The following is a 13,980-nucleotide window of genomic DNA, read 5'->3' as shown; positions in this document are numbered from 1 at the left end:
TGCAAGGTTATCCCTTCACTATTTTATTCTGAGTAATCACACGACATTTATCGTTTCACAATTCCAAATTTCTATCCAACTCCCTTCAAGGCGAAAAACAGCGCTTTTTATAGTCCCACAATGCAACAGTAAACTTCTTTTCTCGCACATAATTACGTTTGTTAATGTTACTTTTAACTGGACAAAGTCCAAATTAGCCTTTTTTAGTTGCCAGAATCTTCTCGAAAACCGGCATATAAACGTCAGTGGGAACGGACATGTCTAACTGCGAAATACAAGGCAAAATGTCCCAAAAATAGAATATGACTTCACCCATACAATCAAAACATGCACCTGAACAACGTGTGAATATCCGTTTCATAAATTACATCACGTCCGTTTCTCACTTGGCTGCAAACGCTGCTTTAATGTAGCGTTCTAAAGTGTAATGTGCAATTGGTTTGAAATATAGCATTTTATCTACTTGGTCTGCTACAGATTTAAAGAAAATAGTGGGCCCGAAAAGATTTCAAAAATTTTAATAAAGTTAGCGTATTTCGTCGCTTTCAGCATTTAGCCCAAAGTGGGTGTTAGTTAATTGCATTTTGCTGTAATTATCGAGTCGGGTTCACTTTTTTAAAAACGGATTGTTAAAATAGACTGAAAGATTGAGCAATGTTGCGATTTTAAAGAAAATAATGGGCCCGAAAAGATTTTAAAAATTGTAATAAAGTTAGCGTATTTCGTCAATATTTCGATTTGGCCAAATCGTTTGTTGCGCATCCATCCGTGACGTTCTCTCGTTTCGCATTCCTTTTTTCGTTTTTATTCTGGCAGAATCTACAAACACTGGATTGCGCTACTCCGTTCAACGGTTGGGTGATTTTTGAAGCAAATTGAAGCGTAATGGCGGCTGAAAAGGAAGCCCCAAAAATGCATTGCGGGCAATGGGGAGAGAGTGGAAAAATGACGATAATTTTTATTTGAGGCATTTGTGTAGCGATTTTTGCAGATATGATTTGTAGATTAATAGGACGCATGTATTCCAGTGTGTAATAACCAATAAATATGCGTAGATTGATTGTGATGTGTATTAGTGTAGGTGTGCTGGGAATACATTATTCAGTTAATGTTGAAATAAATCATTATTAAGTGGTACTAAATGTTTTATTGTGCAATATAAGTAGTTTACATGCATTTATTAATATTTAAGACACAAATCCAACAAGAATGGCTATTTTCTTCACACAAGACGATGTGATACTTTATTTAGCATCATCTTGTGCTGATCCAAACTGCTGTTTTTGATTGTCAGCAAAGTCTTGGAGCTAAAATGTGGCTGTTTAAAAGTTTTTTGTAGTAGGTTCAACGTTATTTTCCTTCTATGTTACAAACCATAAATCTAGTAAGCTCACAATTAGCTCATTTAATCTACCCTTTTTCTGTTTGCAACCAACATGTGTTGAATAAATTTTTTCTAATGTTGTGAATTCTCAAACTAAAACTCTTAATAAAAATCTCATATCTCAAAGAGATACATGTGCATATAAATGCATTTAAGACATCATAGCAGTTAGGGTGGATGAGTTTAACTACTCAAATGAGTTGCCTATTTATGTACTATTTCAGTCAGAATCATGAAATATTGTTTTTATTCTACTTAATAAGCAATTTTCTGCAAAAACACACCTGTACACCAGTTATCACTTAAATTCTTGCGAAACAGGACTGAAGGCAACAAATACACCAGCCAAGTTTATACAGATATCCTGTATTTTTGTCAGATGATCACCATTATAACAGATGGTGCATTCACAAAATAAAAAAACAACAACCTCAAAGTTGTTTAAGTTTAAAATGTGCAGCATATCATGTTACAGGCAGTGTCAGAAATGATTACTAAACATACACAGTGGAAGTAGAACAGTATACACACACAAAATATTTAATCTGATTCCAATCCCTCTGTAGTGTATTTGTTGTCGAAAAAGGCTGGATTGTAATCTGGCAGTGTCATAAAGCTTGAGGGTTTGGGAGGAGACTGAAACATTCCAGTGGAATTTTACCAGAGACAATAAAGGTTGCTTATTGAAGAAATATAAACCCTGTTATGTCTGAAATGTTTGGAAACAAATTTATCATAAATGTAAAATGGAATTGCAAAATTTCATAATATCACCATGGCAAGATAATAAAGACCAAAACCAAATGCACTCAATCGAGAAAAAAAGTCAAAAAGTGTTAAAATAGTTGAAATATTATTTCAGTTTATTGTGATATTAATTAAAACGTTATTCCACATGTTGGTCACAATTTCCTGAAGTTTGATAACAGTCAAAAACAACAGTTTGGAATAGCACAAGGTAATGTCACACAAAGAATTACATCATCTTGTGTGAAGGAAGTAGCCATCTTGTTGGATTTGTGTCTTAAATACTTAAAAAAGCACGCAAACCACTTATATTGCATAATAAAACATTTATTTCCACTTAGTAATGATTTATTTCAACACTAACTTAATAACGTATATCCAGCACACCTACACTAATACACATCACAGTCAATCTACGCATATTTATAGGTTATTACACACTGGAATACATGCGTCCTATTAATCTACAAATCATATCTGCAAAAATCGCTATACAAATGCCTAAAATAAAAATTATCGTCATTTTTCCACTCTCTCCCCATTGCCCGCAATGCATTTTTGGGGCTTCCTTTTCAGCCGCCATTACGCTTCAATTTGCTTCAACCGTGACGGCCAGTAGCGCGATCCAGTGTTTATAGCAGGGGTTCTTAAACTGGGGGGCGCGCCCCCCTAGGGGGGCGTGAAGGGTTCGCAAGGGGGGCGCAGCACAATCTGGCAGCAAAGTTTTAACTTGCAAACAATTGTAAATTAATGCATTGGAATTATGTCGGCGCTGATTTCGAACTTATTGTTTAAAGTATAAACGCTTCATTACATTGAAATGGATGTCCAATTGTATTAACCAAACTTTTCCCACTGCGGGCCGCCGCATAGTTTACATGCCCTTGTGCCGTCTCCTCAAACTTAGCCCATGAGGCGATTTTTATATGGGCGCCAAGATATGGTCTTTTTAAAACCCCATTTAAAATCTGTTAAATTATATAGTTAGTCTCATCTTACAAGGAATGCTTGTATATTATGTCATAAGTGACACAATAAGGCAATTGTTTGCGCACAATTAACACTTTTTGTTTTGTCTGTGACGTAATAAACTGGGTTTGGATCAATCCTGGGCGTTGCAATCCTTTGAGAGTCGGTAATATTAATTTTACATGTCGTAACAGTAAACTTTCGTAAGGAGTAGATTAAGTTTTGACAGTAACAAAGTTATCAATACGATTTGGCAAACCAAAAATTGGGTCGCGAGCCGGATGAAATGACCTCGCGGGCCGTAGTTTGGTGACCCCTGTACTATATAGTCGGCTGTACATTCTTTATTTGTGCGCAATTTCGCATTAGAGATTGCCCTGACTTTGAGTGAATCAACAATTTCTGGGCAACATATGCGTAGTTTAAAAGAATACTGGCAACGTGTCTCTGTGTTCGCAAAAGCCTACTTTTTCGCAACTTATCAGTGTTGAAGTGGCTTTTTCCAACGTTCGGAACTAACTTGACAGTAGCTTAAAGCGGACCTACCATGTATGTTGTTTCCAAAAAACAAGACAAGCATCATTAGTGCTAACGTTTTTTAGGGGGGGCGTGAGAATAAATAATTAGTGTAAAGTGGGGCGCGACCGAAAAAGTTTAAGAACCCCTGGTTTATAGAGATCAGTGGCTTGTTCGCGAAAAACCAGACAATTCATGTTTTTTTCCATATTCCCGCTGTGTCATTTTGGACACAAAATGGCTCCGTACGCTTTATTGTGTAACAATGGGTCGAACAACTTGTGTTTTATGTACGGTAGCTAGACTTTGATCGGGTTATGCTGTCTTTTTTGTTAACGAAATCGACGCTTTTGTTAGATAACTGTTTTTTATAAGATTTGTACTCAGGGGAAAAAAGCTATGTTTAAGGTTTCGTGACTGCTTACTGCCTACCAATGCGAAATATGAAAACCTTTGAGTGATTTCTATGACCCAAATTTTAACCACTTGCGGCCCGTTTATTTTCTTTGAGCGTCCGTAACTTTCGTAGCAACGCAAACAAACATTATCCCAAACTCCCAAACAAAATATTTTTAACAAAGAAATGGTGTGATTAGGTTACATAACTTGAGTTTGTTGTCTGCAAAACATGTACTTTGCTTTGGGTGTTTCTATAGCAGAAGCACAAATTTAAGTGATTTAAAGATGATAAAATTGTGACACATGTGTCACCAAGCAATTTACTATATAAATGCTTAGTTTGCTGTTGCATAGTGTTTTATTTAAATAAACTGCAAAAAGTGGCGGTCTAATAAACTACTGATGACGATATATCAATGATTTTACTATAAAAAAATCTTATCGACAAAACTGTTATTTTTAATGTAAACTACAGTTCTATCCTTGCATCTATCTCTTAAAAGTGTGTTGAAATGTTTTTTCTCCATTATGGTTAAGCAAAATATATGTAAAAAACTAGTATATTATAGACTTAATTAGGCTTGCGATGGTTCATAGTAACACCTGTGAGGACAAAAGTTAGTTAATTTTGTGTAATTGTTGGATGTTAAGGTATTGAAACTTATTCAATAATCAGTTTGGCTTCAACCAAATTTATACTAACACTTTTTAAATTCTGCGATGGTTGTATTAGTATAAAAAAAACACATCTTTTAGTTTGACCACTAGACAATGCTTCCAGTCCCATTAACATAAAAATGGTATGGAGAAATTTTTTTATATCAAAATGTGTTATGATGAAAAAATATGGGCATGTCAAACATTATGTTGTAAAGGTAAACGAGCTTGTATGTGTAGATAAGTTTAAGGTTTTATTTTTTATTCTTAACATTAACATGATAAAAACTTTTTCTAAATTTTTACCTGTAATTGTAAGTTGTTGAGACTATTTTATTCTTGGCATTTCGACTAAAATTTGTTGACCAAAAGCACTTAGCTTACATGCTTTTTTTTCTTGATAAAAATTTCAAATACATTGTTTACATTTTGTTATTACATTGAAAATGCAATTAATGTTTTTGTAGTATAGATGAGTTGAATCAGATACTGACTCCTAATCATTTTGACTTAGGCTTCAGTTTAAACATCTTGTGTTATTTTTGCTGCAAACTTTTTCACATCACTGTTCCATCACAAAATTTTGTTTCCTGCATTTTAGATGATATAACTAAGTAAGGAAATTTGATTGAAAATGAACATGAGTGAGATTTTGTTACCTGGAAGTGCTGAAAGTTTACAAACCTCACCACATCAGGTATAAATGTAAGCTAGATATTGGTGATTTTTGACACCTGGTTTACAGCTTTTTTTACCTTTACATGCACAAACAAGTGATGCACCGAACCCGCTGTAAAAGGTTTGGGCTGAAACCGAATATTCGTCTGCATTAGGTCGAATCTAAAGTCCCCTTTCTGATTGATGTTTTCGACTTCACCTTGTGTTGTTGATGCAAGTGAACTGGTTTATGACACTTGTGGGAAGAGCTAATAAAAATATCCTAGCCGAAATCGGATTGTTTTTGTAATTGTCTGCCACAGGATTGTATGGCCATACTTACCTAAAACACAAGTAAAAAGCATACATAATGCAGATTAATCCAGTTAATCGCATACTGGTTAATCAAATAAACCGTTTAATTGCATCACAATTAAAAATCCCAAACCATCGCCCATCGTTTGTTAAGAAAATCATCCGGTTTATCGCATAAACCAGATTATCGCATAAATTTTGAACGAAATATGCGATTAACCGGACTGATGATCTTTCGAACGACTAAGTGTAGGTAATAAACGTTCTGTTTACTGCTAGATGATAACAGGGAGTTGTTATCTCAAAGCCGTGCTCAATAATCCTTTTTCATTGGCCTATATAATCGCCAATATTGATATAACAAGCTTTTAAATGAAGAGTTGCATTAAAAACAATGTGTTAAAATTACAAAACTAATGTTTCAGCAAGATGTTGATTGTAATTTCTTGCAAAGTGCAAACTGCACTAAATTTAAAGTATCAAACTGTGTTGAGATTTGAACAATGTTAAATGTAAAACAAATGGTTAAAAGCGTTTACTGTTATTTGTTTATGACCCGCCAAACATGTAATGGTACTCATAAATGTTAAATTGCAGGTAATTAAACTGTGTTGTTTAGGTTCTTATAATTGGTAACATACCTTGGTATAATTTGTCTTCTATTGCGCAACTTAACAGTTGGATCACAGATTCAGAAAGGCATTTCTTCCTCTAGTTCAGTGGTTCTTAACCTTTTTTCTGTTGTTACCCACAAAATGTTTTGATGGATATCAATTACCCTTTTTTAGAAAAACATCACCTAATATAGCTTACTGGACTATACCGTCAATTGTATACGAAACAGATATTTACGCGAGACTCTTTCTAGTTTTATGACATCACAAATAGCATGGCTATGAGTGAAACATTGAGACTTTTAGAGTAGAAGCGCATGACAACGTTTGCCATCGAAGTTACTTCTTCTTTATTTTGAAAATGTGGCAGGACGCCGAGAAATCTATTAAGATTGACTTTTTATTGAATTATTTTGAATAAATTTTATACCCTCATTACAAAATGTTTGCTGGTTACAGTAATGATTATCAAGAATCTAAAGATAACTATAACAGAAAATCTATGTTACCCCTTTTAAAATGCCAAATTACCCCTTTGGGGGTAATTACCCACAGGTTAAGAACCACTGCTCTAGTTAGTAGTTGTTGCTGGTTTAAATTTTTAAACCAGTGATCATGTGTTAATTACCTGACCGTCACGCTAATTATGGGTCCCCTTCCCTGAAGGGGACGCATCTTGATTTCACTCAGTTTTTTTTTTTTTCTTTTTTTTTTTCTTTTTTTCTCCGGTGAAGTTTGTCCATGCACTTTTGGCATGAAATCTTTGATGAATTTGGATGAAACTTTCACAGATGGTAGATATATTTATGCAGATGTGCCATTTGCTTTGTTTGACTTGATAACCCCAGTATTTACCCCGCTAGACCCCAAAGTGTAAAACGTTTTTGTATGTTGCTGCGCACCACAAACAGAAAAAATTCTGTAGTGTAATAGTATAATAAAGGCACCAGTAGATATGGTACATGTGTTTGTGCATTACTTGGTGGACGTTTTTGCACATATCAGTCAGAGGGGTATTAACAGCCTTATGACGTCAGAAGCGTTGACGAATGTTGTCAATAACACCTCTAGTGGTTAGAATCTTAAACATTGTTCGATTTGGATAAAATCTTACATGACTGTTAATTGGGTCATCGTGGTTTCATATTTTACACTTTTGGGTGTTAAACCCCATCAGTTACCCCACTGACCCCCTAAAATGGGTGAGTTTTTTAAACGGTGTCAGAATTTAGTGAAATTTGAAATACTTGCAGAATTTGTCATTATGGGTCCCCTTCCCTGAAAGGGACACATATTGATTTTACTCAAAATGTTTTTGTTTTTTTTCTTATTTTTTCTTCTACCCAAAGTTTGTCCGACTCGTTTTTCCATCAAATCCTTGATGGATTTGGATGAAATTTACACAGATGGTAGATGTGGTTATGTAGATGTGCATCCCACTTTGTTTTTGTTGATAACCCCAGTATTTACCCCGCTAGCCCCGAAAAATGGGTATTTTTTCCCCGAAGTTTGTCCGACTCATTTTTCCATCAAATGTTTGATGGATTTGGCTGAAATTTACACAGATGGTAGATGTAGTTATGTAGATGTGCATCCCACTTTGTTTTTGTTGATAACCCCAGTATTTACCCCGCTCGCCCCCTAAAATGGGTGTTTTTACCCCGAAGTTTGTCCGACTCGTTTTACCATCAAATGTTTGATGGATTTGGCTGAAATTTACACAGATGGTAGATATAGTTATGTAGATGTGCATCCCACTTTGTTTTGTTGATAACCCCGTTATTTACCCCGTTAGCCCCCTAAAATGGGTGAGTTTTTAAACAGTGTCAGAATTGGCTGAAATTTGGATTTCTTGTATAGTATGCCATTTATATGTGTCAATTGTTGCGTTCAACCCTGTAGTCCTAACATTTACCCCACAAGCCCCTAAAGTGTAAAACGTATTTGTATGTTATTGGTCACCACAAAGGAAAGATTTCTTTGGAGCAATAGTGTTACAAGGGCAACCAGTTGTATGTTGCTCATTGGTGGGTTGCTTGGTGGTCGTTTTTGCGCCATGGCAGTTAGGGGCTTGTTAACAGCCCTATGACATCAGAAACATTAACGGTTGTTGCTCAAAACACCTCTAGTGGTCGAAATTTTAAACATTGGCGGATTGGGCTGAAATTTTGCAGTACTATTGATTGAGTCATTGTGGTTTTTACATATTTTTTAGTTTGTGTGTCGAACCCAATTAGTTGCTCTACTAGCCCCCTAAAATGGGTCAGTTTTTTAAAACGTTAAATAGGACATACTTCAAACAATATCTGGGGTGAATCTAATTTTATAGCTTGTATTCTACATAGTATTATTATTTAAGCCCAGTGCCGATCACTGTGTTTTACCTTACATCACCCGACTTTCTCATGGTTATCTCTTGAATTGCATTATTTTCAACTTTACATTTGTGGGGACCCATGAGTTTTTGCCTGCAGAAACGACTAAAGTTATAAAAGACGATGGCTAATATGGGACCCAATACAAAATAAGCATAGGAAATATATTTATGTTTTAAAATAGGTTATAGTGTATATGCAAGGGCAATATGTGCTAAGCCACCCTTCTAGTTTATAGGTGTCAATTGTTTTATTTAACCCTGTAACCCCAATATTTACCCCTCTAGCCCCCTAAAAAGGGTAATTTTTTTAAACATTGTCAGAATTTGATGAAATTTGGACAGCTTATAGAGTGTGCCATTTATAGGTGTAGAACAGTGGTTCTCAATCTTATATGGATCGCGTACCACCTGAAACATTTTTTTGTCACTGCGTACCACCTAAACCTCCCTGTTTGAATTAATAGACCAAGAAATAGGCCCATTTTCTCAACATGGCTAGCATATTTAGAAATTTCAAAGAATGTCCAAAACACGAGTTTCGGCCAAATCAGGGCTGACCAGTTGGGTCAGTTGAGTTGCTTTTTTAGATCGGACTTAAATTAGGTATCACAGAAAGCTACTCGCGTACCACCAGAAAAGTTCCGGCGTACCACTAGTGGTACGCGTACCACAGTTTGAGAACCACTGGTGTAGAATGTTGTGTTCAACCCTGTTGCCCCAATATTTACCCCACTAGCCCCCCAAAATGGTTCAATTTTTTAAACAATATCAGAATTGAATGAAATTTACATAGCTTGTAATATTTATGCAGATGTGCCATTTGCTTTGTTTGACTTGATAACCCCAGTATTTACCCCGCTAGACCCCAAAGTGTAAAACGTTTTTGTATGTTGCTGCGCACCACAAACAGAAAAATTTCTGTAGTGTAATAGTATAATAAAGGCACCAGTAGATATGGTACATGTGTTTGTGCATTACTTGGTGGACGTTTTTGCACATACCAGTCAGAGGGGTATTAACAGCCTTATGACGTCAGAAGCGTTGACGAATGTTGTCAATAACACCTCTAGTGGTTAGAATCTTAAACATTGTTCGATTTGGATAAAATCGTACATGACTGTTAATTGGGTCATCGTGGTTTCATATTTTACACTTTTGGGTGTTAAACCCCATCAGTTACCCCACTGACCCCCTAAAATGGGTGAGTTTTTTAAACGGTGTCAGAATTTAGTGAAATTTGAAATACTTGCAGAATTTGTCATTTATAGGTGTAGAATGTTGTGTTCAACCCTGTTGCCCCAATATTTACCCCACTAGCCCCCCAAAATGGTTCAATTTTTTAAACAATGTCAGAATTGAATGAAATTTACATAGCTTGTAGAGTGTGCCATTTATAGGTGTAGAATGTTGTGTTCAACCCTGTTGCCCCAATATTTACCCCACTAGCCCCCCAAAATGGTTCAATTTTTTAAACAATGTCTGAATTGAATGAAATTTGGACAGTTTGTAGAGTGTACCATTTGTAGGTGTTGGTGTTCTGTTAAACTCTGTAGTACCTATCATTTACTCCACTAGACTCCTACAGTCATGTACAATTCACCATTAATAGGACCTGATTGTTGTTTTAGCCTACTTTCTCACTATTTAACACTTTTTTCTCAGATAGTCATAAAATAGAAAAACCTTCAAAAAGGTATGAATGGAATGAATTTAAATAGTCTTTACTTCATAATTCATATTTATTTAGGCACAGTACTGATCACTGTGTCTGATGATACAATGCCAAACTTTCTCATTGTAATCTCTTGAAATGCATTATTTACAACTTTGCATGTGTGGGGACCCATGAGTTTCTGCTTGCGGAAACAACTAAGGTTATAAAAGACAGTGGATGATATGGGACCCAATATAAAATAAGTGTCGGATGTAAATATATGTTAAGAAATAGGTCACAGTGTCTGTGCAATGGCAATATGTGCTAAGCCACCCTTCTAGTCTTAGCTGCAGTTTTGCTGAGTAAGCTAGAAAGTAGTCCCACAATCTGGGTCTTTAAAGGTTTCGCTAGAATCAATTATTAGTTTTTTCTATTAGATAACAGGTTGTAATAGAAACTGATGTCGCTCGCCTTAGCGTCTTGTACTGTAGAATGTGCTAAAGTTGTCTGTTTGACCAGACTTTGGTCTTGTACACTTTAGGTTTGGACTTTTATGTGCTTTGCCGCTTAGCATGTTGTTTTAAACTAGAAAACAAAATGGGCAAGAAACAACAGACTATTTGACATGTACATTAAATGTGAGGCCTAGCACACTTATACAGGAAACTTCCCAAAGCAGAACTAAATGTCATAGACTGTCGTTAGGAAATTTCGATGTTGGGCCCCTTCCAAAATTTCATGTTTCTCGCCCTGGCTACGATGCAATGTATACATCTTTTAAAACAAATCAAGCGAACTGTTGGCATGTGCGACAATTAAAGAGTGTATGTGCCATGGGCGCAACTAGGGGGGCAGGTTCGTCGGCATGCCAGGTTCCTTTTCTATTCGCGTTATTGCGTATAACGGCTCTCGTACAGCGCCGAAAACACGTTCGTTCGCATCAAAGCTAAAAATAACTTTTAAATGACAGAACATGGCGCCGGTACAGCAGTACATCGCTTCATCGGCATGTATTGCGATGGTAAAAACGAAGTTTCAGCGATGTATTTATACAACATCCTTAATAACCGCAACAACAATCTTTGTTGGAACTTGAAAACGTATTTACATGTAAACACACAAAAATAAAATGTTTATCGGCGTGGAGCTTCAGCCAAAAATCTTTCAACAACTTGTTTGTAATTTACGTCCACGTCTCTATGTAAAATCATCATTGCAGATCACGAGAAACTTACACATAGTATGGTACAGCACTAGTAGACAGATTGAAACGTTAACGTGTAAACACCCAGTCGAACGAGTTTATATGTTACGAAACAATGCCTTAGTTTAAAACGTCAATATACTATCGCAATGGACTTTCTGACTTACAAGTGTTACTTTTTCACGGTATTCAAAGCCGTACAATGAATCCCAGTTTTTTTTTTTTATTATTAGTGGAAAAACGCGTCGGACCATTTGACCAATCAGTGATACGCACTTAGCAATACAATCGTTTTTGGGAAAGCCATATTGGTAATTCGTTGCCTGCCCCCCTAATTTTCCGCTAGTTGCGCCACTGGTATGTGCATTGCTGATGTTTCTTCAAAACACTTTGCAATTGCATCATAGACATTACAGTTAAGAAGCATGACGTCATGTTCTGCACAGGGTTAGATAATATAGCTTAACAGTGCTTCTTTCTATTATCGGCGACAATGAGAGAAAATATTACTTCGTAGGGCCATAGTTGAACATCACTGCAACTTTGTTTTAGCTGGTTAAGTGATAATAAGCAATTATATTAACGGTGTGTACTGTTTATATAGCAACCGGATTATCGCATAATCTGGTTAGTTGCATCAAATTTCTTGGCAAATCAATGATGCAATTAACCAGATTCAGCTGTACTAATTTCATTCTTACTTCTATTGATTATCAGGCATAGTTAAATTGGGTAAAAAAATTGCCGAAGTTTGTGTAAAATAAAAAATGCCCTCACAGCTAAACCAAAAAACATTTTTTAATACTTTTTATGGGTCCCCTTCCCTGAAGTGGACACATATTGATTTTACTCAAATTGTTGTTGTTTTTTCTTTCTTTTTTTTCTTCCCAAAGTTCGTCCGACTGGTTTTTCCATCAAATGTTTGATGGATTTGGCTGAAATTTACACAGATTGTAGATATAGTTATGTAGATGTGCATCCCACTTTGTTTTTGTTGATAACCCCAGTATTTACCCCGCTAGCCCCCTAAAATGGGTGAGTTTTTAAACAGTGTCAGAATTGGCTGAAATTTGGATTTCTTGTATAGTATGCCATTTATAGGTGTCGATTGTTGTGTTCAACCCTGTAGTCCTAACATTTACCCCACAAGCCCCTAAAGTGTAAAACGTATTTGTATGTTACTGGGCACCACAAAGGAAAGATTTCTTTGGAGCAATAGTGTTACAAGGGCAACCAGTTGTATGTTGCTCGTTGGTGGGTTGCTTGGTGGTCGTTTTTGCACCATGGCAGCTTGTTAACAGCCCTATGACATCAGAAACATTAACGGTTGTTACTCAAAACACCTCTAGTGGTCGAAATTTTAAACATTGGCGGATTGGGCTGAAATTTTGCAGTACTATTGATTGAGTCATTGTGGTTTTTACATATTTTTTAGTTTGTGTGTCGAACCCAATTAGTTACCCTACTAGCCCCCTAAAATGGGTCAGTTTTAAAAAACGTTAAATAGGACATACTTCAAACAATATCTGGGGTGAATCTAATTTTATAGTTTGTATTCTGCATAGTATTATTATTTAAGCCCAGTGCCGATCACTGTGTTTTACCTTACAACACCCGACTTTCTCATGGTTATCTCTTGAATTGCATTATTTTCAACTTTGCATGTGTGGGGACCTATGAGTTTTTGCCTGCAGAAACGACTAAGGTTATAAAAGACGGTGACTAATATGGGACCTAATACAAAATAAGAATAGGAAATATATTTCTGTTTCAAGGGCAATATGTGCTAAGCCACCCTTCTAGTTTTTCATTAGTGATGGGACGAGTACCCGGTACTCGGTATCGATGGTATCGAACGATTTCAGTGGTATCGATACTCGTACTCGGTATCGAAATATTTTGTCTCAGTTTCGATACCAACGTGCGAGTACCGAAGGCCGATTTACAACATAAGAATACAGGCAACTTTATGCCAATATTTGCTTCGGACAGCACAAAAGTCGAAAAAAGTTCCGCCAGTTTACGTATATCTTTTTCGCTATCACGTGGAGATTACAATTTTCGGCATGTGTGTGTGCACGCCTGTACCCCGACCATGGCCGATAAATTAGCCAGTGATATACAACTAAGTACAACACTACACTTAAGTACTCGGTAATCGTACTCGGTATCGAAGGTATATACATGTGGTACTCGCTTCAAAACCTGGTATCGTCCCATCACTATTTTTCATGGGATGTATTTATTCTGTCCCTAAACAATAAGCCATGAACCATTCTCAAATTTTGTTTCTAGTCGTTGTTCTGTAGGTTGAAACAACAGTAGTTAAATTTGTGTCCTAATTTCGTGTAAACAAGCTTTAGAAACGCAGATTTTTTGTTGTTGTGTAAAATGTCTATGACCTATTAAAGATAAGACTCCAATTGGCTAGCTTCTGTATTTTTTCAGATATCCTGTTGATCATTTTTACCCCAAACGGTTCAATAG

General features: G+C 36.1%; 1 protein-coding gene across 4 annotated transcripts in view; it reads left to right on the top strand.

The window, feature by feature from the left end:
- The first annotated feature begins 5,273 nt into the window (after window positions 1-5,273).
- LOC145238498 (uncharacterized) overlaps window positions 5,274-13,980 on the top strand; it is a 64,303-nt gene continuing 55,596 nt past the window's right edge. For all 4 annotated transcript variants that reach the window (XM_080101690.1, XM_080101689.1, XM_080101688.1 and 1 more), the window contains exon 1: window positions 5,274-5,369. In XM_080101690.1, coding sequence (XP_079957816.1) covers window positions 5,307-5,369 — 63 coding nt within the window. In that variant the 5' untranslated portion in view covers window positions 5,274-5,306. The remainder of the gene's footprint in view (window positions 5,370-13,980) is intronic.

This window comes from Phallusia mammillata, chromosome 7 (genome assembly GCF_965637545.1).
Source record: "Phallusia mammillata chromosome 7, kaPhaMamm4.hap1.1, whole genome shotgun sequence".
Taxonomy (NCBI): Eukaryota; Metazoa; Chordata; class Ascidiacea; order Phlebobranchia; family Ascidiidae; genus Phallusia; species Phallusia mammillata.
This window is presented reverse-complemented; position numbering and strand designations above follow the sequence as displayed.